General features: G+C 43.7%; 2 protein-coding genes and 1 non-coding gene across 4 annotated transcripts; 2 read left to right on the top strand and 1 right to left on the bottom strand.

Moving 5' to 3' along the window:
- Positions 1–1,068: 1,068 nt before the first annotated feature.
- On the top strand, positions 1,069–18,485 carry LOC146186594 (angiotensin-converting enzyme-like). Of its 2 annotated transcripts, none has more exons than XM_084607316.1 (14): positions 1,069–1,351; positions 3,277–3,565; positions 5,626–5,784; positions 6,004–6,112; positions 6,263–6,406; positions 7,182–7,373; positions 8,510–8,607; positions 13,856–14,025; positions 14,757–14,881; positions 15,240–15,338; positions 16,433–16,577; positions 17,494–17,592; positions 17,661–17,783; positions 18,225–18,485. In XM_084607316.1, exons 2-14 carry the CDS (start codon positions 3,326–3,328, stop codon positions 18,442–18,444), a joined length of 1,923 nt encoding a protein of 640 aa, XP_084463442.1. In that variant the 5' UTR covers positions 1,069–1,351; positions 3,277–3,325; the 3' UTR covers positions 18,445–18,485. The 2 variants fall into 2 exon arrangements, with proteins under 2 accessions (XP_084463442.1, XP_084463441.1); XM_084607315.1 differs by having other exon boundaries at positions 3,274–3,565.
- Positions 18,486–21,428: 2,943 nt separating this feature from the next.
- On the bottom strand, positions 21,429–25,289 carry LOC146186593 (huntingtin-interacting protein K). Its single transcript, XM_084607318.1, has 3 exons — positions 24,995–25,289; positions 21,652–21,759; positions 21,429–21,558 (listed from the first exon to the last, which is right to left on the bottom strand). Exons 1-3 carry the CDS (start codon positions 25,139–25,141, stop codon positions 21,463–21,465), a joined length of 351 nt encoding a protein of 116 aa, XP_084463444.1. The 5' UTR covers positions 25,142–25,289; the 3' UTR covers positions 21,429–21,462.
- Positions 25,290–25,886: 597 nt separating this feature from the next.
- Positions 25,887–25,958, top strand: TRNAT-UGU (transfer RNA threonine (anticodon UGU)). Its single transcript has one exon. It is a non-coding gene; the product is annotated as a tRNA-Thr (tRNA).
- Positions 25,959–26,543: the final 585 nt, after the last annotated feature.

Raw genomic sequence — 26,543 nt, 5'->3', positions numbered from 1 at the left:
TAACGGCCTCCTGGGCCCCGTCATGCTGCTTTTTAGCTTTTAGCCCAGTAGGCCGGCCAGTTTTTTCAGGAAAAAATAGAGTATGAATGAAAGAATAAGTACCAATGAAACGCGTAACATTCAAATACAGACAAAAAAAAAAAGACTCCCGCTAGAGAATAAATACAGATGAGATGCATTAACACTTCCAAGAAGCTTTCTTCGGGTTATCGTGCACTAGAATTGAGTCCCCATCATGTAAGTCCTATTTTCGCTGTTCCCGTTTTATTTCTTGCTCACATTACATCCAACCTTTTCTAAGGAATGAAATATGGTCAGCCATTTGGTCACTTGCAGTATTAGACACAAGACGGGAGCAAAAATGAAATATCTCAGCAACGCTGGAAATCAATATACCGTTGCACGTATGAACTTTTGTATACATTTTGCAGGGAATATTTACTTATGGTTCACAAATACAGAGAACCACATGTTTTGAGCACCGAACAGTATAAAAGCTTAATAATTAAAGAAGTTACGGTCGTGCCTCATTTCGCTGCGTCATGCATACAATAAAAATTAATAAAAGAGCCACAGTTGAGAGGAAATCAAATTATTAGCGGTCATGTAAAACATAGTCAGTGCTCCCTGCGACCTATATATTTTTCAAAACTCTTGCCACCTCACAGATATACGAGCTACAATTAAGCACTTCGTTCCGCAATTTCGATCCACCATGGGTAAAAAGAAAAAAAAAAAAAACTGTTGGTTACAATACTGGTAAGTTTTCCAAAAATTAAAACCATCAGCGCGCATTTACCGGTGACCGGCCTGTAGTATTATCCCCATAGTCTAACAAACAGCATCACGAGTTTGTATTTGCGCAATTATCTTCTTTTTTTTTTTCTATCAACAGTGGGCCGCACACGGAGACGGTGCATGTATTTCGTTGTGAGATAGCGGAAATAATTTTATTCTTCTCGCGAGAAAGGAGCGAAAAAGCAGCAACAAAACCGCGAGGCTTTTCGCGACATCCACGTCCTGTCCCGTATCTCGAAGCGGGCACGCACGCAATGCAACGAGGGTGTAGAAGCCACGTGATATAAAAGAGGACCTTGGAGATGCGCGGTGCCGCGGCGTCGTTAAAAGAACCGAAACCGGGCGCCGACGTGATTCCTCGAGTGGTATGCGGTCCACGTAGACTTCCAGCTTTGGCTCAGCTCATCGTCGCACCGATAAACAATTGCGATGTGGTCGGGCTATTACGACGGGTCGCTTACACCGAAGGGAATTCTTGCCCCGAGTTGTTTCTAGTGTTTCGCCTCCGTACGACGCGAAAGCCACGGTGGAAGAGTCGCACTTGTCAGTAAAGGTAAGTCAAGCCGTTCTGCCGTTACGGCCACGTGCATCTCAAATTAACAGCTTCAGCACTAGTCCGTGTCACCGTAATATATGCGGACGTTTAATATGAGCATTTCTTTTTTTTGCCAGCCTTTAAGTTTACCCTACTCACTCCATTTATGCCAATTTGCTGTTAGACATAGTGATATAGCGACCAGCTCCCCCTGCAATCCCAATGCTTTTTATGCAAAACCGCCAACATTCTTTTGCGTAAAATGACTTGTGGAAGAGAATTTCCCTTTTCAGCTTTGGCGTATTGTTGGAGATTTAATGGCGCGCCGTTCAATTCCCGCACTTATAATGAGACAACATATATCTGTTCAGGTTACGTGGGAAACAGCGATAAAATTAAGTTATTGCGTGTATTAAACACACTATTCAGCTGCCTGGTTATAATTTTGCCAACGCTTGAGTTTTATTCGTGTTCGCTAACAAGAGTATTCCGAAACATTAGCTATGTTATTATATTTACTGACCGTGTCTTTATAGCTACAACGGCTTCCGTCGGTTTAAAAAGATAATGAATCTTCAAACTCGATAACATATAGTACCAGACTAAAACTCCTTATTTCCATCAAGCCCCGCAACATGTGACGGACGTGCAGAATACATTTATAAACATAAGAAAAAGGGAACGTAAAAATTGGTGGTGATGTCAAGTATAAAGAAAACCGAGCAAAGCAGTGCATAAATTTGAAAGCACTTCCATTTATCAGTACATTAACCACACGCATTTCCTTGCAGTCATGCTTCTCTGAGCGCAAGGAGTCGATAGGAGGTACTCACTAGGAGCAGTCCAGCTGTTTTATTGCGCTTTGAAGAGAAGTAACAAACCAAGGCAAAATTGCGAAGGGGGAGGGAGGAGACTTGTCTTCGAAATGCAAGCCGTGAATGGAGGAAAGAGGCTTGTCTTTGAAATGCGAAAAGGATGCCGTCTGTTCATGACAGACTATTGTTAAGTGCGCAAGAGATGCAAGCCGTCTTATTTGCGTCGAAATCTTCGACAGCTGTTCCGTATGTTTCTGCGTGTCGCTCTGTCGATTCCTTGTTAGGCGGTTAAGCTCTCCACAGATTATCCAGCCGTTAAGAATGTCATCCATGATGTAAACCACCTGAACCCTGCTCCTGCAATGAAAGGTTCGTGTGCTATCATTCACTCTGTCTCCCCTAAGATGTTCTGATGATGATCTGTAAGATGTTCTGATGAGTTCAGACAATCTATAAAATATTGAATTCACCCATCATCCTTCAACACTAGAGACCTCATTTACAATACATAAACAGCGTATGTTCTACTAGCCCAACCAATAAGCGCTCTGCTCTACAGGTTCTTTCCCAAAAATATTAGCGCTCCAACCCAGCTGCTACGAATGTTATTTGAAAAAACAAGACTGGGAGTTCAGGTAGAAGATAGACGTTGAGAATTCGTTAACCGCTGCGAAACAGTTATTGCTCCAAAGTTTAAGGCACTTAACGGTCGAGACGAATGGTCGAGACGGTCTTGTGCTTTTCAAGCGGTATACTACATGAAGAACAGAACTATACAGGGCACTCAGGGAGGCAACCGTCCGGTCGCAAGAGCTCGTATTCGGATATGGCCTCTCTTACGATCGAGGTGATCAACACACCGCTATCGGGGGCAACCAGCTCTCTTTTCTTTCCTCAGCGTCCCACGCCCGCGCAATGGCTCAGAATACTTCCTGTCGCTATCGGCTGCTCGGTCTTCTTTTTTTTTCTTGCGACAGTCACACAAACTGCATCAGATGAACGGAGCGCTCTCAAGCTCGGGGCGAATGAACCAGGGAGGAACCGGTTGAAGGTCGAACTATCTGCTTCTCGAGAGTTGCGGCGAGCCTTTATATAAAGCGGCAGTGCCGTTTCCGTTTCGGACAGCAGGAACCGTGGCCGCTGTTGAGGCCTCCCGCACCACCAGCAGCGAAGAGAGATGTCGCCGCCTCCTCGATGGACCCTCCTCCTGCCATGGCTCCTGCTGGTCCTGGTCTCGGTGGTGCCTGGGGCTCGGGCCGCATCCAGGGCTCCCGTGGAAGGCGACATCGAGGACGAAGAAAGGGCCAAGTCGTACGCCTGCTACGTGAACTACATCGTCACGGACATGTGGAACAGGGTTGTCCTGGCCGACTGGAGCTACGCTAACAACCTCACGGAGTACAACAAGAACAAGAGCGTGAGTATAAGATTTGGTCGTCTGGCTTCGATGGCACTCAGCTGTGCAGATGTTACGAGTGTACACAGTCAGCCATCACCTACATACTGTAATTGCGGATTGTGGCTCTTGGCGGCACATGACGAAATCTGTGAGTGTCGTTAGAACTAGGGACGACTTCGAGGGCAAATTTCCCGCACACCTAATCGACAGCAAGTAATGATGCAAGGATAACTTGACAGAAAAGCATCACGGCTAACGAGCTTTTAGATTAAACCCAGGTGCGGTCAAAGACCCAATTTCCACAGTTGGACCCCAGATGTCGAACATGAATGAGGTCAGGGGAAAGTTGACACGGACATAGTGGGTCCAGCTACACAAGGGCGAACCCCGCATATCCCGCATACAAAGCGGGTGCTCCCTGCCGACTACACTGACCACAGTCAGAAATTATTTTATACCACAATATCTCAGGCACAACCACCACAACCTTTGCCAAGAGCTCGAGACAAGTACCTCGCCAAGTTCCTTGAGATCGCCACTCCTGTGTTTATTCAACAAGTGGCCCTCAAATACTGTTCTGTCGAATGTAGAACTAATGGTGCGAGATATGATTTATTAGATATTTCATTGAACACATAGCCCCGCAATGTAGATTAGAAATAATAAATCACCTTACTGAGAGTGTGTCCCAAAGTACTTCCTTGAACGTTGAAGGCAGCTTGAAATCACGAAAGGAAACTTGCCAGCAGTTGACTGTTGACTCAAGTCAGTGCATCTCATAGCACTGACATTCTGCTTCTTCTTTTGCCACTGTGCTTCGTGTCGAAACCGGGGAATGTCTTAGGTACAGAGAAGCTCCCAGGCCAAATAGTCTGCTGTTCAGCAATTCAGTAGGGAAATTGATGAAATAAACATCTCTAGATAATGAGGATAAGGCTCATCCTCACCCGCGATGCCCATGGCAGTTTCGGAGGCGCCGTAAGTTTAGCCCGACTACAAATTTCGTTAGCAGACACTGTGGCTTGTAAACTTGGCACCAACGCTGCAATTAAAGTTATCAGGCACCTAAAAGCATTAACTTAAACATCCGGTGCATACAGATTTATCCATTTTCATCCCAGCTGAAGTCTACGGCCTAGCTCAACTGAACGCGCTGCTCCTTAGACCAGGTAATTGTTTTCGTGCAACTGCCCGGCCACCTCCTTATGTTTCTCCCGGTGCCATACGCACTCGAGTTTGTGCTAAATCAAAGGTACAAAAGCAGCCCAATAGAGCAGAACACAACGGTTGACCAATAGATGGCCAGATGCAAGCACGAAAGTGAGAGAGCAATACGTAACAAGAGTGATGTGTGCGATGAAATAAAATAGCGAGCTAGAGGACGAAAGGTTAAAATTCGGGCGAATTCTCCATTCTCAAGCTCTACAGTATCCGTTATAGCAGTGTACAGGTTTCCCCAGTAACGTTTTGCTGTGAGCCAGTGGTCACGCATAGCGTCTACCGGCCGGTATTGTTCGAGGTAGCGAATATTTTGCTTCGGGGGACGTCCGGTAAGTAAACGTGTGGGTTGTCAAGTAAAGGCATGATATGACAGAACTTGCGATTTCACATCACGGTTCATTCAGTAGTCCTGCCTCTGTGTACCACGAAGATGAATGACTTCCACATGCGAAAGAGAAACCTGCAGGGACTGTCACTTATCCGGATAAGACGAAGTATTGTACATATGTCATTACGGAGAATGCATGTATTGCACCGTACTAATATTGTACAAAAGCACAGGCACTCTACGTCTACAGACTACTCGCTGCACTTTTCATAATTCACATGGCAGACGCTATCTGTTTGCCGATCGATGCAAACTTTGTGGGCTGTAGAAATGATCATTACCTTCATAACCTTCGTTTTTTCCGCGCTTTCATCCGAACCAACTTTTGTAGATAATGCATCCATTTTTTTTTTTTTTTTTTTTTTACAATGAAGTGGTAAGAACCTTTAAATGCAGTGTTTGCTTTCCTGACATGAACAGCTCTTCGAAAAGACTGTTCATTCATACCACGTTACATTTTTGTCCTTAGGTGGAGGTGACCTTAGAATCTCATAAGCTCGATAAAGAAGTTTGGAAAAACATCACCAAGTTCAAGTGGACCGCTTTCAAAGACCCGGTGACGAGGAGAATATTTGAAAAACTGTCAGTGCTTGGGACCGCCATTCTGGATGAGGACAAACAAAATGAGGTAAATTCGTATAAAACATCCTCTGTATCACCCTTACTCAGTCTGCGTTCAGCTTTTGTTCGCCACTGCAGTAGCGTACTCTAAATACGAGTGAGGAGGTAAATAATGCTGCATATACATGAAAGTTTTGCTTTCAAAAGGCTAGCAGCTTCGTAACGAGTCCGTGTTTATTATGTACAGATATTTTTCTGCCTTATTTCGATTTTTTTTTTCTTACAGCTCGTGAAGTTAATTGCCGACATGCAAGAAAACCATGCTTCGGCAAAAATTTGCCCTTATTTCCGCAAAACTAACACACCTGACGAATGTAACTTGTCTTTGGAACCAGGTGCGTATAATCATTCTCCTTGTAGCAACATGGCTGCAGCTGCTCCTTCGCAGTTAACTTTGCTGTAATCTTGTCAATATTCTGTCCGATTGTAATAATGATGCCACCTCACCTCGTTTTCTTTTCCTCTTCGTGCACCTGCCATTATAGAGATAAAGAACATCCTCATGGACTCTAGGAATTACGATGAGCTTCTGCACGTGTGGAACGAATGGCGAAAGGTTTCAGGGAAGCCCATGAAGCAGAAGTTCATGCGCTACGTTGAGCTCATGAACGAAGCGGCTCGACTGAACGGTGAGACTTTTGTTCCACCTTTGAACAACAAGCCGCCAAGCAGCGCCAGTGGTCTGCACACTCGTACACTAAAGTATATGTATGAAGAAGTACAAGAAATTTCTTCGTGAGCCTTAAACAGAGGAACAGGGTCTAAACTTCCGCGCGCGAACACTGTAGTACACCTGGCATATACGGGCTGCGCGTCTCGGCCTCGCGGAAGTAGTTTTTCCGACTGCACTGACGGTACACAAACCTTTCTTGCACACTGCAGGTCAGTGTTACGGTAACAAAAAATCTCGGCATTACTTTTGTTTTTATCAACCCCATGAACTATGTTAGCATAACAAGAAAATTCGCGCACTTTGCAGAGTCCGCGTTGTGCACAGCCTATTCATTCGTTGAGAACACGCGTTCAGCCTGTGGCCCGACCGTCAGAGGATTGCAATAGGGGGCAAATTTAACAGGGAACAGCAAAGAGCCAAATAAGGAAGCGAGGTCAAGGGAATTGCGGCCACAGAATGACCGCAGCTGACGTAGGACAATGCTAACTGGATAGACGTTTCTTTTTGTTCCTGCACTGGAGGCTATAAGCGAGCTGATGACGTCGCACTGTTTACGCTAATAGGCGAGCCAGATTTCAAGCATCAAAGGATAAAGACGCAGTACAACTATCACTGACGTAAACCTCTCGAAGGAGTATGGTACTCAAGTGGTGGCTTGGTCTGAAAGCGAAAGACAGGTGTACGTGCAGTACTTTCAAGAACACGCTTCTCCCGATACCCCCTCGTTGCAGGCTTCGAGGACGCCAGTGGGCTGTGGCAAGACGTGTACGAGTACGACGGCCTCGAGGACAACATGGCGAGGATCTGGGAGCAGCTGGAGCCGCTCTACAAGGAGCTGCACGCGTACGTGAGGTGTAGGCTGCGAGAAATATACGGCAAGGAAATGGTCAGCGAGGACGGACCCATTCCAGCTCACCTGCTTGGTAAGTTCGCCGACCGAGGTACGAGACGATGACCGCAATACTGATGATTATGACAACGGCTGCTGCGATTGAAACATGTCATTTTTAGCGGGTCCTTGGCAAACGAAATCTTGTCATACCTGATTCATAACGGTTCCCCCACTACAAGCCAGCCCAACATGGATGGAAGATAGACAGAAAAGGTGTCGTCAAGCCGCTCCAATCTGGGCGGGGCCTTCGAGCACGTACTGACATTTACTTACAACCGCTACTCGATAAAGTTAAGCTTGTCGGTATTCCGTGCATCCCTCTAGCATTTCGCTTTCGCTTATGACGTTAGCTATTGATGCGCTCCATTCCTCAGTTTGTACAGCACGGTCGGTTACAAAAGTGCCTCGATTCCTGACAGGCCGAAGCGATTCTATTTTTTTCCAGAACTGAAATGCGAGCCTGTGAATGAACCACTTTCACTTCTATTACTCCAGTGACCCCACCCTCTTCCCCGGTCTTTTAGAGGCGGTACACGAAGGTAGTGTGGCTTATTACTGTGGTTTTAAACACGATGGAAGCTTTGTTTTCATTTTCTTTTTAAGGGGGGGGGGGGGGGGGTTGCTCACTGATGACTTATCCTGCTGTATGCAGGATAAGTCTAAACCACTTTTATCTTACAGCAGATATAGCGTAGCTTAAAGGCACACGTCTCCAGGAAGTGACATTCCTAGAAGTCAATTTTATGTACTACATTAACGGCAATGTTTACTTGGGAAACGCTACCCATAAACGTCGTCACAACAGTCTGCTTGTTTTTCGCCGCTCTTCATTAGAAAGTCATTATTGTAAGATATTAAAAAAAAAAAAAGAAAAGAAAAACAAGCAGTACGCTGAAAAATTCAGAACTCCGTCACCATATATCAGCAGCGACTTGGCCGATGACGCCCTGTAATGTACAGTTCTATCACCTCTCAGTGTTTTTCAGCGGCTTTTTTGCAAATGCTCACAACACAGCAGAACGTCCTCAAGCCGCCTCATTAAATGCTCCTTCTGCCTTAGCTTTGGGATCATACAGGCTACATAATGCGAACAGCGATCGATACTCTCGAATACTGTTCTGACATGCCCCTGGAAGCTGGTGAAATTGCATGTCATTCTTTGCACAGGTCACATCCACTCCCAAGAGTGGAGCGCAATAACCGAAATAACCCAGCCTTACCCCGACAAACCGGCGATTGACGTCACAGGTGCCATGAAGGAAAAGGTAAGTATTTGTCTATACTAATACGTCGAATGTGCAGTAATTGCAACCAGGCACGGATGCTTATTAGCAAGACGAACTTTGATATTTCGATGTTGACAAGACTAATGTGTTAGTGCGAATAAACGGAGGGGGAGGGGGGGGGTACAGTTAGGCAAGCTCGAACTGAAGATATTCCAGTGTTTAACATGCAAAGGCGAGAACGATATAAACGGCAGCTATTGATCGACACGTGCGATAAGGGCTCGCAGTTGAAAATTAAAATATGTTCGCTTTTCCTTTCAGACTGTCAGTTCCGCTTTGCTGGTTTATAGTTCAGTAGCGTGGTTTTTTTGGCTTGTTGGTACATGATTCCAATACACTATAGCGCAGCAAAAGACGAGGACACAAGAGACGAGAGACGAACACCACAAGCGCTCGTGGTGTTCGTCTCGGTGTTCACACAAGAAATGGTATTATGTGGCTATCATCTAGGCGTGCATGCTTTATCAATTTCGTTTCTGCAAGTTCGGTTATGAAGGAAGAGAAAAAAAAATTGAGGGGTCACTTAAACTCCGCATCCATCGGCGGCTTCCCTTGTGGATTCCTCTCACGTATCCATGCACTCTGCCAAAGGCAAATTAATCTCTTTTTATTTTGTGCCTCTAATAACCCACACAAATTCATCAGCACACTGCCGCAGGCTACCACATTATGTTAAAGACCACTAGATATATATAAATCCCCGCCTTAGCCCCGCCGATTAGGGTGGTTAGAGGCTATAGGGCGCTCAACTACTGCGCCCAAGGATGCCGGATCGAATCCCGGCCTCGGCGGCCGCTTTTCGATGGAGGCGAAAAGCAAGGCGCCCGTGTGCTGTGCGATTTCAGTGCACGCACGTTGAATAACCCCAGGTGGTCGAAATTTCCGGAGCCCTCCACTAGGGCGTCTTTTATAGCCTGAGCCGCTTTGGGACGTTAAACCTCATAAACCAAACCTCTAATCTCGACTTTAATCAGGCCGCTTGAACGTGCCTGCGTGGCCCAGGGGTATAGCATGAATGTCTGACTCTGAATTCAAAGTCTTGGGGCGTTCGATTTCCTTCGCCTTCCCATCTGAACTGAAAGATCCAAATTGGCAACCCTTGTCGAATCGGCCATGTCACGTGGTTGCGTGACGTCACGCGCTCTGTTGGCAGCTGCCCTAACGGCAGCTGGCAGGTAGCAGCTGCCAGAGCCATAGCCGTAATTTTTTGGCGTACAAAGTTGACGCTTTCCGACAACGCCGACGCCGCATTTTACGGGGAACGGGGCCTTGAGCGCTATAGTATGCTTTTTTTTTTTCTAATGGCGACCACCCCGAGAAAGTTCCTCCTCAGATTATTTGTAGCATCGCCTTTCACACACTTCAGCTTTGCGACTGCCTCCTTGAAGGGGAAGTTGCATAGGAAGGAATTTGGCGAACTTAAGATACTACGTCTGTTGAAAATGGGTAACCTTCAGACCTTGTTTCAGACCTACTACCTCTTATTTCTTTTCGTCGTGTAGTGCGCATTCTTGCATTCTTGCGCATTCTTGCGCTGGCACGGCGCATATCCAGAAATTTTTTTCGCATATGGTAAGACTGCCCCAACTCATAAATGATCTCCCATGGTGTGCTAACAGTTCTCTACCATTGTAAAAGAAATTTCATCCGATTAACTTTTTATGGCAGTCATAAAATCTTGGTGCAAGCGCAAGACAAACTCTAAGAGCAAGATTTGGTCGAATATTTATGGGAAACATCCAGGGTGGAGTGGATTTGTAATAAGGGAGTAATTACTCCATGTACAATATTGTATTATACTCCTTTACCTTTTAATCTAAACTGTCCTTTCTCTCTGTCGCTCACCTTTTTGATTTCCCCTACCTGTCTCCTTACTATCCCTTTATTTCCGCCGCCCCAGTTCAGGTGCTTCAGCTCATTTCGATAGCATGCAGATACCGGGGCAGGCAAAAAATCTTTTTCTTTCCTTTATTATTTTTACTTTATTTTATAATAATAAAAACACTTACTACTACTAATTACTCCCTTATTAAGCGTTAGGTTTCTGCCTCGCAATGAAAAATTAAGCAGATGGCATCAATGTGTCCACACCAGCTTTTACGATATTCCTGAGCTGTGTCACAATCAAAAAGTCGTGCTCAAGAAAGCTCTACTTGCGCCAAATGAAGAGGGCGGCGCTGAATAATGCGTAATTATAAACGTGCCCAGAGCCCTCTAACATAGCCGAATTAAAACCATATGACTTTCAGGAGGAACAAATGCAAGGTATTAATGAAAAAAAAAAAAAAAAAAAACAATAAGCGGCCTCCCACTGCACAGCGATGCTCCAGTAGTCCCGGGCACCAAAACCGGAATGTATATATAGAAGTCGAAGTGCCTTAAGCAGTAGTAAAACTGACATACTGCTTGAAGCAGCTTTTGCAGTAGATCGAACCCCGATTTGTGGCGCCAATTTCTGGTTTTGTAGCAAAAAAAAAAAAGGAAAAAGAAAAACAAGAAAAACAAAAAACAAAAAACAGCACCTTGAACAGATGTTCTAGCTTTTGAAAAGAAAAAAAAAAAAGATGCCTCATGACAAAAATTCAGCGTTTCGATCATGCAAATTCGTATCTTCATAATACACAAGAAAAAAAGAAAAGAGAAACTTAAAACGTAATGCAGGCTTAAAGAAGTGTCAGTCAAATCTTCTGAGGGGATTCCTCCAAGGTGAAGTAGATTTCTAAAGGGGTGGGGTGGGTAATGACTAGTTACTCTCTTGTGTTATTTACTTATTTACTTTAGCGGCCTAAATTGGTAATTGTAAAATGAGTTTATCGACAAAACTAACATTTTTATTCAAGATAAAAAATACACTGTGAAACAACGAAATTAACAACAAAAAGCGATTATATGATTGCAACTAAATTTAGGCATCATTTATTTATTTATTTATTTTTGAGTTCGGCTCAGACAATGGTATCCACGAGCTAGATTTCCATCGCAGTAGCACGAAGCAGCGCGTTGCTGGCAGTTTGCAATGAATGCAGCCCTATATCGCACTGCCTCCTTAGTGCTCGAGCATTGGCTCCGCCGCACTGTAAGCCCCGCTATGGGTACATTCAATAGCAATCAGTGCAGTCACCTCTGCGGATACCTCTTCGGCCGTCATATCAGCAATGCTCGAGTGGAATGAGCGTCATGCTTATACAGTTAAAATTCTGCAAGTGATATTTCGCGCTGCCTTAAATGGTTCCGGTGGTCGTATACGCCAGTCAGAACCATGGAAAAGGTTAAACGCATTTTCACAGGGGCGTCGGTCAGATAGTTCAAGAAATTTTTTCTTAATGCAGCTAGGCGAGCTTGCGCTCCGCGTGAATTTTGTTGCAACTGACAATACAGCTCTACTGCCGCATTTGGGCAAGCGCATAGAACAGAAGGAATCAGACATGAAAACGAAACTACACCGTAATACAGTGTGGTTTCGCGTTAAATAGCGAGTTTGTTATACTTACGCTTAGGGACAGCCTGGCTGTATCACCCTATTAGCAATAACTCTCGCCTGTACTAAATTAAGCGGAACTTCTTTTTTTGTTTGTCATTCGCGTTTTCCTGTTCAATGTGGCTCAAATTACTCACTTTCTAGGTTTTGATAGACGATATACTGCGTATACCAGCGTACTCGTCTGTTGTCCACGGAGTTGTCCCCACCGTGCGACAATATCGCTGCAGCTTGCGCGCACCACCATAGCTCAGTTTCAATGTGTGCCACTAGCCGTCGTGATCGAAAACTATTCGAGCGCTGCAGTCGGATACAGGTCAAGAAGAAAGCGGCAAACAGCCCTCAAAGGACCCCCCCCCCCCCCCCTCCCTCTAGCCAGTGGCATCGCTTCGAATGTGTGACGTCGCGGTGCACACGGCAAAAGAAGAAAACAAAAAACAAACAAACAAACAGAAAAACGTGTTCTTCCGCGCTCACGGGCTCGCGAACTTTTACCAAAATATAGCCGCCTCCCGGTGCCGCGTCCCTCCGTCGGTGCAGGCGCTGGTCGGTGTCGCCAGCGGTGCAGTGAAGCGCAGAACAGCGAAGCGGTTTCGTGAAAACTCGACAGCGCTGAAATTCACCATCAGAATGCGTCGCTTTACCTGTTGTACTCTGATGAGCAAACAACTATCGATCGAACTGAGTAAAGGTATGCATTTCTGCTGGAACTCCCGAAGCATTTAGGAACTATTTGCCAGCATGGACTCACTCGAAGAAACCACGTTCCAAGCTCTACTCGTAGGTGCAAGGCGGTCGGCCGTGACATCATGGTATAGCTCAGCAGCTATTGGTTTGAGGCGGGTCCTTTGATAGCTGGATGCCGCTTTTTTCTTGACCTGTATCCGACTAGCTATGGAATGAGCAGTGGTACCAATGTGCCTTCTTCACGGATGCGTTAATGGTGCCAAGGAGAGGTGCGGGCTGTGGGTCGTCACCCTATAAATTTGCCGAGTGTTTTTCGCTCAAACAGTGGCGAGGAGAACGTTTCATGTGGTGCAGCCTGCGCTGTGTATCCGCTGCTATGTGGAGCTCTCGTCATTGAATAGTTTAAACTGCTTTAATTTGTTTAATCTGCGCCACACCACGACGAATCATGTCATGGCACCACCCGTAGTGTTCACTGCTATCCGTCGATTGGTCGCTGCACGACGCAGTCCACTGCACTTAGTAAGTCTGGTGTGTACTACCAACAGCCTCGCGAGACTGCCCTCCCTTCACAAGGTTTTCGTTATTTCCAAAGCATGTGCGCGCAGCAAAATTTTGAAAGAGCATAATGTTACTCCTGATATACGAAGTCATATGTCCTGGGCTCTCAGCCTTCCTTGACAATGAAGTTACGGCTGTGACACATCAGTCCACAACGAGGGGACGCAGACTAACGGATTAAAAAAAGAACATGGCCACCAGGCCTCAGGAGCTCGAGCATAACCCTTAGTTTCGGTTTCGCTGTTGTCACAATTCTACAGCGACTTGGCGCAGACATGGTGCGAAAGCAAGCAAAAAATGAATTTCACAGCAGCATCTGCCGTTTGTTGCAGTTTTGCTCAAAGGAAGCAGCAGTTTTATCACTGCTTTAGTCAGGATTCTTTTGAGTATTTAACTCTCAGACAAATCTGCATGACTTTTGTAAATGACAAAATCATCGAGAAAATGGTGAAATCATAACCGCGCTCGGCGGGCACCGCGGTTTTTTTTTTTGCAATGCAGAATATGACCGTCCTAGACATGTTCAAGCTCTCGGAGGAGTTCTTCACCTCCCTGGGACTCCCACCGATGCCCAAAACGTTCTGGGAGCGGTCGGTGCTGACCAAGCCAACAGACAGGAAGATTGTGTGCCACGCCTCAGCGTGGGACTTCTACGCCGACAACGACGTCAGGTAGGCGCCCAATCGGTGAACCAGAAGGAAAAAGAAAGGACTGAACTAGAGGACAAAAATATCCATAGTTCTCATCACCGTCCTCAGCCTAGAGAATGTGAAAAAGAATGCGATTGCGATAGCACTTCACCCCAGTCGTGCAGAGTGTTGAGAAGTTATGAACTGAGAAAAGGCCTGCGTTTAATATCACCAGAAGGTTGAGCACTTTCGCACAGCAGCGCGGTCACGCTTTGCGTAGCAAGGAGGAGGAGCCTCGTAGAACAGTGCAAAGCATGTCCTCAACTAGTATTATATCCAAAACACACACACACACACACACACACACACACACACACACACACACACACACACACACACACACACACACACACGCACACACACACGCACGCACGCACGCACGCACGCACGCGCACGCACGCACACACACACACACACACACACACACACACACACACACACACACACACACACACACACACACACACACACACACACACACACACACACACACACACACACACACAGAGACAGACAGACAGACAGACAAACTTTGATAGGCATGGTACCCAAACACGTTAGCCTGGTTGTTGTCAAAAGTTTTTCGCAAGTTTAGGATGAGAAATCCTCAATGTCCTTTCATTTTTTTTTAGACTCATAAGCTGTGGGAGCATGTGCGTTTGCTTTAAATTTTGACATTGCTTTTTTATTTGCTCATTTGCTTTGTTATCCAGGATCAAGGAATGCACTCAAGTGAAGATGGATGACCTGCTTACTGTGCACCACGAAATGGGTCATGTAGAATACTTCCTCAAGTATGCCAAACAGCCAGTCTTCTTCAGGACAGGGGCAAACCCTGGTGAGCATGCTTTTGGTTACTACCTTAATATATAACACAGCTGCACTCCAAGAGCAATGCAATGCTCTTATTTACCTTTACGATATCTGCTGGCCTAAAGCATTAATGTGAAACCAGGCATGATTCAAAATGTATTATTCAAAGCATGTGCAATCATATTAAAATTATTTTACTATCACTGAACTTCGAGATAAATGCTATAACAATGATTACAGTATATAACACAATATAACTGGTTGCTGATTTTCTTGATGAGCTTTGGTGTCAAGCCTAATGACATAGCAAAGTGTCCCGTGCTAAATATTGTGGACTCTTGGATGCATTTGTCTATAACAGAGCTTCCCTTTCTCTAACTTAGGTTTCCATGAAGCTATTGGAGATACAATCGCACTCTCTGTGGCCACACCAAAACACCTGAAAGCAGTTGGCCTACTGAAAGAACGGATCGAGGATGAAGGTATAACAGCGAACAGCAAACCACTAAGTTTTGTTCAGAAACACTTCATAAATCAAATTGTCAGGATGATTGAGTTCACCAAAGTGTAATCAAATAGATCTACAAACTCAATGCGGCTACTTGAAATGCACAGTTTGACAAAACCCGCCTAAACGAGAATATTCATAGTAGAAAAGTATCCTGTGCCAGCTGATCGATAAAACTGCTCTATAGCATGCATAAAACATATTTGCTTTGTTTCAAAATTTGGTTGGCACTTGATACTTTCGAGGTTTGGTTTGGTTTAATTTATAGGGTTGAACGTCACAGTCACAATGAGACCAGTGACACACCCTTATTCCAAGGAAAACTTTGGGCATATGTACTGTGGTAAATGCCTACTGTTTTGTTTAAATTGGTCTCTGTAGCTTAGACACTGATAAGGTGGTTGTTGTGTGAGTAGGTAAGGCAAGCATAATTATGTGCTTCATAAAGAAATGAAACATTTGCAGCTTTGTATGCTGTATAGCTAATTTTGCATTATACATGTATTATTAAAAACTAGCGTGCCATTATCATTTCTATCATGTACCACTGTTGCAAGACAAGCCGCAATTCACATGCAATAAAGATGATGGGAAAGTGTAAGAGAAAGGTAATGACCCCCTCATGGAATGCTACATAACTTTCACACACAAATTAGACCAAGCTCCATTTTTGAAGGAAGGAGTGTGTTGCGAATAATAGGTACATGTTCTCCCATAAGTGCTCATAAAAAAGCAAAAAAAAAAAAAATGTGCTCATTTTCCAACCACTGTGAGCACCATGTGATGTTGAAAGTGCAGCTTTTTGTTGATGCGGGAATGTTTCAAAAACGCTGAACATACCAGCTATATTTCAAACTGTAAAAAACCACAACTCTGGAGCACCTAGGGTTGCCTGTTACCACGAATAAGCAGTTGTGGATGACCAGCATTAGTGCAGTAAGTGCATGTATGTAACTTATAACCAAGTAAAAAGAAGGGTCCGCAGTCTCAAGACAATATACGGTTATAAAGATGAAAAAATGCTTCAACATGGCATGATGAGAATCTTGCCACAAATCTGTATTCCAGAAACAGACATCAACTATCTGCACAGTATTGCTATGGACAAAGTGGCCATCATCCCTTCTGTCTACATTTTTGACCTTTGGAGGTGGAATGTATTTAAGGGTAACTACAAGCCAGAAGAATACAACAAGGCTTGGTGGACACTGCTGTGAGTAGTAAAGGCTTGAAAAATTAGCCACATGAGGCTGTTTATCACCATAAGCCAATTAACCCATTGCAGAACATAGCTATCCTGAAGTGACATGCAATTACACTTGTTTGCCACAAGCTGCAACCACTAGTCAACCTCACCACCCCGCCGAAGTCACTGATACTAATTTTGCTTAGTTTCTGTAACCGTTCTATCAACTGTCTCAGTGTAGGATACCACTAACATATTCTATAAATATCAGGTGTCCCGCCAAACTTAATTTTCTCATTTTTTGTCCACTCGCATTCAATTTCATTCTCTCATCTTGCAAGTTTTCTACCTCTTAAAGCTCTTCAAATGCTTGCTAAATCACAAAGAATCTCCTCCATGTCCCTTCTTAGACCAATGCCTATAGCGCTATTATATACTAATCAAAAGAGTAGGGTATGAGATGAGTAACCAAAAACTATTGAATTGTGCTTTCAATCAAGTTGAAACAGAGCACAGCACCAAATTTTCATAAGTAAGAGCAAGAAAGAAAAAGGCACAGAAACAATTAAAGCAAGATGTGCCGTAGCTCATTTCACAGGCCAATTTTCGCATACCACATAGGTTTGGTTTAGTTTGTGGGGTTTAACAATCCAAAGCGGCTCAGGCTATGAAATATGCCGTAGTGGAGGACGCCAGAAATTTCGACCATCTGTGTACTGAAACTAGCATAAGAGCTAGCCTCTCATGCTTAAAATGAATACTGATTAAATGCTCAACTGTGAAATATACAACGAAGTCTACGAAGTATCTATAAGTATATACAGAGCAACTATAGGACTCTCTGAGCTTCAAACCCTTGACTCGACTTTTGGTACCCACTTAGAAGTTTCTATTCCTATATATTAGATGAAGAATTAGAATTAACTCCAGGTTCAAATTTCAGGAGGAATTACCAAGGCATCTGTCCTGGTATTGCACGTGCACCAGACGATTTTGATCCACCTTCAAAGTACCATATATCTGCAAATGTACCTTATATAAGGTAAGCTTTCTATGCAACATACTCGTGCTCATGACAGAATAAAGCTAACCTTGATTTCCTCAATGCAGGTATTTTGCAAGCATTGTCTTGCAGTTCCAATTCTACAAGGCACTTTGTGAAGAAGCGAACCACACGGGCCCACTATACAAATGCGACTTCTACCAGTCAAAAGAAGCTGGAAAATTGTTTGGGTATGCTTGAAGACTCCTTTTGCATATACGGTGAAAAAAAAAACGAAAAGAAAAAAAAAAAAGAAAAGTCATCTCGCAGCACACCAGACAGTATTTCTATCAGCCGGATAGTTAAGTTGCTAGTAATAACTGTCAACCTTTGCTAAACTTGATATGAGACATGACAACCCTACAATCTAATGCGTGAAATTATTTCACAATAGACTTCCATGAAACTTTTTGCAAAGCATAATGAAACTGCGTTTGAATGTGATAAGCAATTTTGTTAATGTGTAAGGTACCTATCCTACAAGCAATCTTTGTGGCGTAATGCTACTTCCTTCTTTAAAAATTCTATTAACAGCATGCTTACACATCATTTTGAGTAATTATTGTTGCAGCCAGATATGAACTGTGCACTAGAGCTGTACACTAAAGTAAACAATGCTTTCTTTTTTGCAGGGATGTAATGGAGCTCGGATATTCCAAACCATGGCCCGAAGCCCTGGCCATGCTAACCAAAGGAAGAACAAGGGAAATGGATGCTGGCCCACTGCTGGAGTACTTTGAACCTCTCTACAAATGGCTGAAGGATTACAACAGGGGAAAATATGTTGGCTGGAAGAGCAGCGATCCAACTGTCTGCCCCAATGCAAGGATGTGTACAAAAAAGTTTGCCTAAGGAAAATTTCCCATTGATAATAAACATCAGATGCCTGTGGAGCCACAAGTTATCAATTGCTACAAAAATGTAGCAGAAGCCTGTTGAAAGCAAGCAATTAAATGCTAGGTGTCTACATAACATGGAACTTAAAGTCTAACCACATTGAAAGTGGGATTAATTCGTTTACCACAAACACCAAGCTATAATCGTCATAGGAGTTTGTACCAATATCACCAATGACGAGTCCCACTCGTCCGGCCGCTGTTGTGCTGCTTACGCCACCAGAGCGGTGTTATCGTCGTCAAGTGAGTTGGTTAAAACTTTTCAACCTTAGGGGGCGGTAGTCATCAAGGAAAGACCACATTATGTGCCTCTCACACATACTTTAAGCCTGGCAACAGCTTTTATTATAACATTGCTAAACATAAAGAATTCACATGGGTGTAATGTTCAGAGAAAAAGAGGTGCTCCTTCAAGCAGTTCTTACAGCAGCTTTGCTGACAATCTCGAATTACCGTTCAGCAGTGACTCTATACTCCCAGACAATTTTTACTGGCCTGGATATACAGCCAAGGCTACAAAGGCGGAGCTTCCATCCCGGTGTTACTACAAAATGTGGCTCTGGGATATCTGGACTCAGTTACTATTTCGGTTTCAGTTCAAGCTTTGCTTGATATTGCAGTTTTTGAGCGATCACAATGTAGGTATAATTTTCTTCAGAATAATTAAGGCCTAAGTGAACGTAACTTTACGGTTAATGAATATCAGGCCCTGCATGTGTTGCCAAAACAAATGCATTGCAAAAGTGTACAGAAACCGGCAGGTAGTCGCAGCAGAAGCAGCTGACGCACTCTTTGGGAGTTTCCCGACAGATGGCGCAACCATCCCATTTTTCGGCGAACTGCACAGATTTAAAAATGCACTGCACGGTCGACACCAATGTTTTACAAGCTTCTGTTGTAGTACAATCATGATATAAAAATAAAGTGAATATTTCTGAAATGGTATGATATTCCACAGCACGATCCGCAAAATTTAGGAAGGGACTATATTCTGCTGCGTAGTGAGCTGATGCATTTTAGCTTTGTAGCTTTGGCTGCGTAGCCAGAAAAAATTGTCCGGAAGTACAGTTCAGCTTTGAGCCCAATACTCTTTGAGATGACAGCAAGAGCGATAACGACAATGCGGGCGAGGGCTCCCGAGTTGGGCTTTGTGCAACACCTTGCTTCAAGATATACCACACAGAGTTTGACTTCTAATCAAGAAAACTTGCTTGTGCTAGGATGAGGCAACATCTAAGCACTTTTCAATGTGTTACAGTGTATTGCATCAAACAGAAAACTTAAGTTTTCAGTACGCTGTGACCCAACACTATGACATGCATTAAGGGAAACCCATCCTCAAAAGTTGCTTTTTCTTTTTAAAATTTTGTGCTAATTCTAACTAGAAATCAATGATGTAATATGTTTTCAAAATCAAACTATATGAAAAAAATTACTACTCCTTGAAAAATTTGCCAATCTCGGTACATTTTTCGGGTGTAAAATTCGTGGTTAATGGATTGATAATGGTAATCGTGCACTCGGGTATTTAAATCAAACCTTCTCCACCACTCTATCATCCCATTAATGGATCAAAAACTAGAATATGGATCACTGTTAAGGTACCCTAGGCATAAAAACATTGTTATTTTTCTCCCATCTCTACAATCTTTCCATAAAATCACTCACTTAGCTCGTATTCAGTATATCACTATGTGACATATTTAATTTTATGTGGTACAAGGCTTTAATTTTACCACCAAAACACATTTCCTGTCACACTAATTATTGTCAAAAAGTTGGCATCACACAATGCCATACCGAAGCTTTTTTTTTTTGGTCATACCATTTACAAAGATTCTAAATAGTCCAGCATTCCCTCCAAACTGCAGCTGTTGAAGATAGACACATTTTTACACTGTGTTAGTTAATTTTGTTTATCCTAGAGGAAGTTGAACTTGTGTAGTTTACAACATTCACTGTAGTCACCTTTTTTACTCTATGTAATCAGGGGAGAATTTATGGGTCACTCTTGGAGGTGCAGTTGAGTGGTGTCATTCGGTTTAAACAATTTTCTTTTTCATTGAAGAGATGGTTAGGTTTGGTTTGTAGGGCTTAATATCCCAAAGCAACTCAGGCTATGACAGACATCGCAGTGGAATGCTCTGGAAATTTGATCACTTCATGTTTTTTTAATAGACACTGACATTGCATGGTACAAAGCTGCCTTGGTTTTTACCTCCATTGGAAAGCGGCCGCCCAAGCTGGGACTGAACCTGTGTCAATGGGTTCAGCAGTCGAGTGCCTTAACCACTCAGCCACTGTGGTGTGGGTTCAAGAAATGGGATTCAGCATGGTTCTCCTACACATATAACTTTTTCATTAAGGGGGATGGGGCCACCCCTACCACACCCACCGCCTAAATTCTTCCCTTTATGTAACCTACACTCCTGTCTGCAATGCCTTTGGCCTCAAGGGTACAATAAATAGATAACAGCGAACATGACTTGTACACCAAAATCACAGTAAAATGACTTATATTCACATGTGCTGGGTTAAATTTTCTTTCAGAGTCAGTGAACCATACATTGTACTTTAATGCTACTTCTACACATGTGAAAATACACCAATAACACCATCAAAATTTAAGTTCTAAATTACTTTCTATAACTGAGTCCCAGTAAAAAAAAAAAAAAAAAAAAAAAATCTCTAGAAGTAGTGGTTCCAAAGATATGTCATGCCCCTACTGCAGCATACTGACATACAAAGTACTACAGTGTAGTAAACATGTCAGTGCATCAGATAACAGCTTTCATGACGACCCATGATAAGTGGCCTGCCCTGCCATTGAAACCTGGAAATATTTATGGCCTTTGATTTCAGTGGAACCCCATAACAATAAAAGCAAGAAAATAGCCCAAGTTGCCTGATAAAGGCCCTATGGACAGCTCTGAAGAGCGATAAAATTGACACACAAAATTTATTGACAACAAAATTAATTTGTCAGCTCTATGAGTGCCTCAACAACATCGCCTTGGTGCTCCCGCAGTTTCAGTTCTGCTAGTGAGCGAGGAATTTCCATTTCTTGCATCTGAAACAGAGGCCACAAATTACTTATGGTAGTAGTGAAACTGAAAATAGTCACCCGCAAACTTTGTTTATGTACAAAATATTGAGTACTCACGATTAGCTCCACATCTTCCTTTTTAATGACAACTTTAGACAGTTCCTTCTGCCGTGCAGCCTTTTCTGCTGTTTCTTTTGAGTGCCGATCTCCAATCATAGACATAGCCTTCAAAAAAGAAAAAAAAAGAAAAGAAAAATTTCAGAGTTTGCACAGTATATTTGGCCTGATATTCGCAGAGAATTCCACGATTTCAGGAATACAAGAAGAAATAATATAGAAGGGCAAGGAGTTTTTTTTTATCATTAAGGTAAGGAATTCTCTGAATTCTGCTTAACCCTGATTTCCTCTTCATGGCCTCCACCTCTGCTTTCTTAGTTTGGTTTGGTTTGTGGGGTTTAACGTCCCAAAGCGACTAAGGCTATGAGAGACGCCGTAGTGAAGGAGGAATTTCAACAAAAACTACTAGCTTTGTCATTTTTAATCTCAGCATTCTTGAAAAGACTGCCAGCTGACTCCAACAGAAATTTGAGCATTTTTTGCAGCTTTTTCCCTATAACATTTCAAAATCTACAACTTTAGCACCTTTGTTTCAGACGTGCCTGTTGAATTTTTGTGATGGCCTCCTGATCAAGTATAGGCATTCTGAGTGATTCTTTGCCAGTACAGAAATTTCCAATAGCACAGCTGCTTCTGGATACCGCAACCTGAAGCTGGAGAATATGCTTCAAGCTTTCCGGAGACGTTTCACTCACTGGCTCCACATCAGTCTTCTGGCATAACATATACTTTGCGCTATGAAGGTCGCACAATTCCACTGTCATCTATCCACAATAACCCATACGCTGAAGCCAGGCTGGCTGAAACTTATACTTTCCACCTGGCACGGCATTCTAACTCATACCTCACACCTCAAAACACGAAGGCAAACTGATGGCATGACGTCGTCTGCACTCTATGATTAGGGCCATTGGCATGAAAATAGGAGGTTGCACCACAGAGGGAACAGTGGAAAGCAGGGAGAGGACTGGGAAAGCAAGTGTCTCAAAAGATTACCACAAAAACGATGTGCTCTAGAGGTTCCATTTCGATTTATTATAAGAGCTTGCTTGTATAAAAGGAGGGCAGTCTAGGGAAACCAGAAAACACATGCAAAATAAAGGAAAGGGGGAAGAGGACAAGCAAGTGCGTCTTGAAGAGGGACAGGGGAAAACAGGGCACCTGAGACCCTAGTCTTGCCAAAAAAGGCACAAAAAAAAAAGCCCATCTTCCACTGTTCCCGCTGAGGGGTGCACACACTCAGTAAAGAAGAAATAGACAGCAGTTAAGGCAGCAGGATTTACCAGTATTTGGTTTGTGGAGACACATCTTAGGGACACGGGGCAATGACCCTGTAATCATGACTATGCATGTGAATATTGCAATAGAACAGAGGGCAGCCAAAAGTGGAAGGGAAGGGGGGGGGGGGGGAGGGGAATAAAGGTAGAATGCATAGCAAGTGACATTAACGAGCTAGAAAGGTGTGAGATGATTACACTAGGGGTTATAAAGGCACACACAGAGGATAGGGATGTGCACACAGATTCTGCAGGCAACATGCTGCTGGTTATGTGCAAAAGGTATGATTTAGTTGTATGTAACAGCGTTGAGAAGTGTGAGCAGGTGACAACATGGGAGATAGGGAGCCTGCACTCGATGGTGGATTATATAGTATGCATAATAGTCTAGGGATGAGTCAAGGTAGTGAACATAAATGAGTCAAGCTGAGTTTTAGAAGTGAGACTAACAGAAATGTGGCACAATAAACAACAACATGGGCTCTTTCACTCATTTCACCCAGAGGAGCAACTGGAAATAGCAACCCCATAAATTGAGTAAGCAATTCCAGATGATAGTAACAGAATCGACTTACACAAATTTAACAAGATTATTCCAGTTCAGGACTGTCAAGGTGTGAACCAGGTCAAAAGAGAACAGAAGGCGCAAACCCAAGATCTAGAGGAATCGGGAGGTTAAGAAGACCATAATAAAATGTCAGGAGGCCAAGAAACGTAGACATCCCAAAGCATATGAGGGAACCAGAAGCTGACAGAGAGAAAAAAAAAAAAAGGATGTCACCAGGAACCAGGAATGATCTGTTAAGGAAAAGGTTGCAGAAAGAGAGTAGTCCATGGAGAATAGGGATGCAGACAAAATCAGCACTGGGAGCATACAGAATGGTAACAATGTTGTCAGAGAAAACATTGCTAAGGAAAACGCCCTGCTGTTCAGAGGAAGGACAGCAGTAGTGTGGACTAAGATGTGCCGAGTCAAATACCAAGAGGCTTGGTTTGGTTTAAAGTCCCAAATCGACTCAGGTTATGACACTGTAGTGGAAGGCTCTGGTGATTTTGACCACCTGCGGTTATTTAACTTGCACTGACACGCACAGTGAATTGGCAACTTGCTTTCTGCCTCCATCAAGATGTGGCTGCCATAGCCAGAATCCTTTTCTTGAAGGGCTTCACTCCCTCATTCAATGCTTGACAAAAATCAGCTCAATCCTATTTTGTTCCAAGGAATTTCGGCTTGCCTTAAATTTAAATAGTCTCAAAGGGCCTTAAAAGTTGTTCAAAAAATCACGGGTATTCAACGATTTTAATTGCCTTTGTGAACCCTGGATAACGTACATCATGCTAGAGTACACTGAGGTTCAACTGGAACATCAGAATGCGTTTTCTGGTTGCAATTATGCTTACTGATGGCCCTGCTACGGTGGCTCAGTAGTAATGGACGCGAAACGCAAGGAGTCCGTGGTTCAATCTAAGCCGCTACTGTCGCGTTTCGATGGACGCGAAATTGAAGGCGCTCATGTTTTGGTGCGACGTTAGTGCAATTTACAGAACACCAGATGGACGCCGTGGCGTTACAGAGGTGCTGCAGTGCTCAGACTATGATGAACGCCGTAGTGAAATGGAGCACTCAGGTAACGCTCTAACCATTGCAGCGGTGTATACAAGGAAGCGGCACACGTCTCCAAAAGTTTCCTGGTGTCAGAGAAGGTCGAAAGCGTCGGACAGCGGCTGTTTAGCGGGAAAAGTTCGGTGATGGGCGACAAATCGACTAACAATGAGTGAAGTCTGCAACTTCTACAACGCGAGGTAGCAATCTGTGCGACTCGTGCACTCGTGGGTGTAAAAGAACGAACACAATTAACTGCGCAGAAGTATCACCCCTGTCTCTCTAAACCTTAAATCAAGCTAGTTAGAATGCTAGAAAGCTGTGATGCCTAAATTTATAAGTGGTTAAGCACTCCCGTTGTTTTACTATCCTGTGGCAGCAAACACCATTCTTTTAGCATTCAGTAACGTAACAGCACACGTTAGAGCATGTCAAGGTTCTCTTGAATTTAAAATATACTTACACACATAATGTCCTGAGACCGAATTTCTTTGTCTTCGGCATAATCAGTCACTTTCTCTAGGTCGGCCGCGCCGCTATCATGCTTTGCGACTTTCTTCTGGGGCTTCTGCTGTTCATCACCTCCCGCGTCTTCCGTATCATCCGACATGGTTCTCCCTTGAGTGCTGGTTTTGAAACAGTCACTTGATTTGGTAATAACTAGATTTTTTAAGTTAACACAGGCTTTATGCTTGTAGCACGCGTACTCACACCCGCGCACACCTCTAGGCTGCCATGTTGAAACTCGGGGACTCGAGGAACCCTGTCGGCTCCAACCTGAACGAGTGAAAACGAGAAATCTATCAGTTTCGATTTCTGAACCCATTCAGGTAACAGCCAAGTAACAGCACTACAGTGCCTACAATCTAGGCACTATGACAGCACTGAGAGAATCTACTAACTTGCACTTTCTGAAGTTACTTATTTTCGTCTTCTATCGCGAATACAATCAAACAGGCGCCTAAATTTATAGACAGGGTACAGCTTCGATACACGCAAATGCTTCTGCACTAATACAAAGTGTGCCATGCGATAAAATTGAAAGGTTCTTCAGTGAAATGACAAGTAATAACGTCATTAAGATGTGCCAGGAGGTGAGCGCATTTTCCATGTTATAACTTCCGACAAGGTTAACTTTCCCAACGTAGGTATGGTGGGTGTGTACCCAACTGCAAGCGTCCTTCTCTCGGCGCAACGAGCAGAACGCTAAGCATCTAGCCCATACAGGCCACGGGACATTGTTTTACACAAAGGTATTGCTGATAAGTAGCAATATTAATAACATCAAAACAACTCAAAGTATTTATTTGCTCCACACGAACCACTACATAATTATTAAAACCTAGTTTCCGTCCGCCGCTATAGCTCAGTGGCAGAGCGCTGGTCTTGTAAACCAGCGGTCGTGAGTTCGATCCTCACTGGCGGCTCAGTTTTTTTTTTTTTTACTTTTTTTTTTTTTTATAACTTAAAAATTATCCTTTCTGCTCATCACGCAACTTGACTGCACGACATGAACATACATATATATGAGCACGTACAGGAATAATACGATACATCTCTCACGGCATATTATTGATGAGCTGGCAGGCAATTAAATTGCAAAATGGGCATCATAATCGGTATTGAAAATTTCGCTAGTACCAAGGGACGCATTCTTCTGGTAACGTTAAATGCGCTAGTGCATGCCTTATTCTGAAAGTGCTATGATATATTAGTTCGACGACAAACAGTAGGCGACCATTTGAAACATCACAGCCTCTAAAAATCCCAAGCTTGCTTATGGCAGCATTTCGCAGGTGACTTGCCCCATGGGTTGTGTGACGTCACTAGACGGCATGATCAAATTAGGAATGGGCTGTCAACTCGGGCAGTTCCTTCATAAGGAAGGATGGTATGTGAATCGAACTCACCGGAGCACCCCTGTCTGAATCCTCGCATGGTGGAAAAATCAGCAGCATGCTTGTGACGGGCGGTAGTTGGCGGGTGGCATATCACTGTTTAATCGGAGGTTT

Source organism: Amblyomma maculatum, chromosome 6 (genome assembly GCF_055883805.1).
Source record: "Amblyomma maculatum isolate TAMU_Amacu chromosome 6, ASM5588380v1, whole genome shotgun sequence".
NCBI classification, from domain to species: Eukaryota; Metazoa; Arthropoda; class Arachnida; order Ixodida; family Ixodidae; genus Amblyomma; species Amblyomma maculatum.
This window is presented reverse-complemented; position numbering and strand designations above follow the sequence as displayed.

What these genes read in the sequence shown, in the direction of transcription:
- LOC146186594 (XM_084607316.1), top strand. Translation starts at nt 3,326, where the DNA reads ATGTCGCCGCCTCCTCGATGGACCCTCCTCCTGCCATGGCTCCTGCTG. An exon ending in ATGAGGACAAACAAAATGAG is followed by an intron (nt 5,785 to 6,003) that starts GTAAATTCGTAT and finishes TTTTTCTTACAG; the next exon opens with CTCGTGAAGTTAATTGCCGA. An exon ending in CAGGACAGGGGCAAACCCTG is followed by an intron (nt 14,882 to 15,239) that starts GTGAGCATGCTT and finishes TCTCTAACTTAG; the next exon opens with GTTTCCATGAAGCTATTGGA.
- LOC146186593 (XM_084607318.1), bottom strand. Translation starts at nt 25,141, where the DNA reads ATGTCGGATGATACGGAAGACGCGGGAGGTGATGAACAGCAGAAGCCC. An exon ending in GGTCTCAGGACATTATGTGT is followed by an intron (nt 21,760 to 24,994) that starts GTAAGTATATTT and finishes TCTTTTTTGAAG; the next exon opens with GCTATGTCTATGATTGGAGA. An exon ending in AGGAAGATGTGGAGCTAATC is followed by an intron (nt 21,559 to 21,651) that starts GTGAGTACTCAA and finishes CCTCTGTTTCAG; the next exon opens with ATGCAAGAAATGGAAATTCC.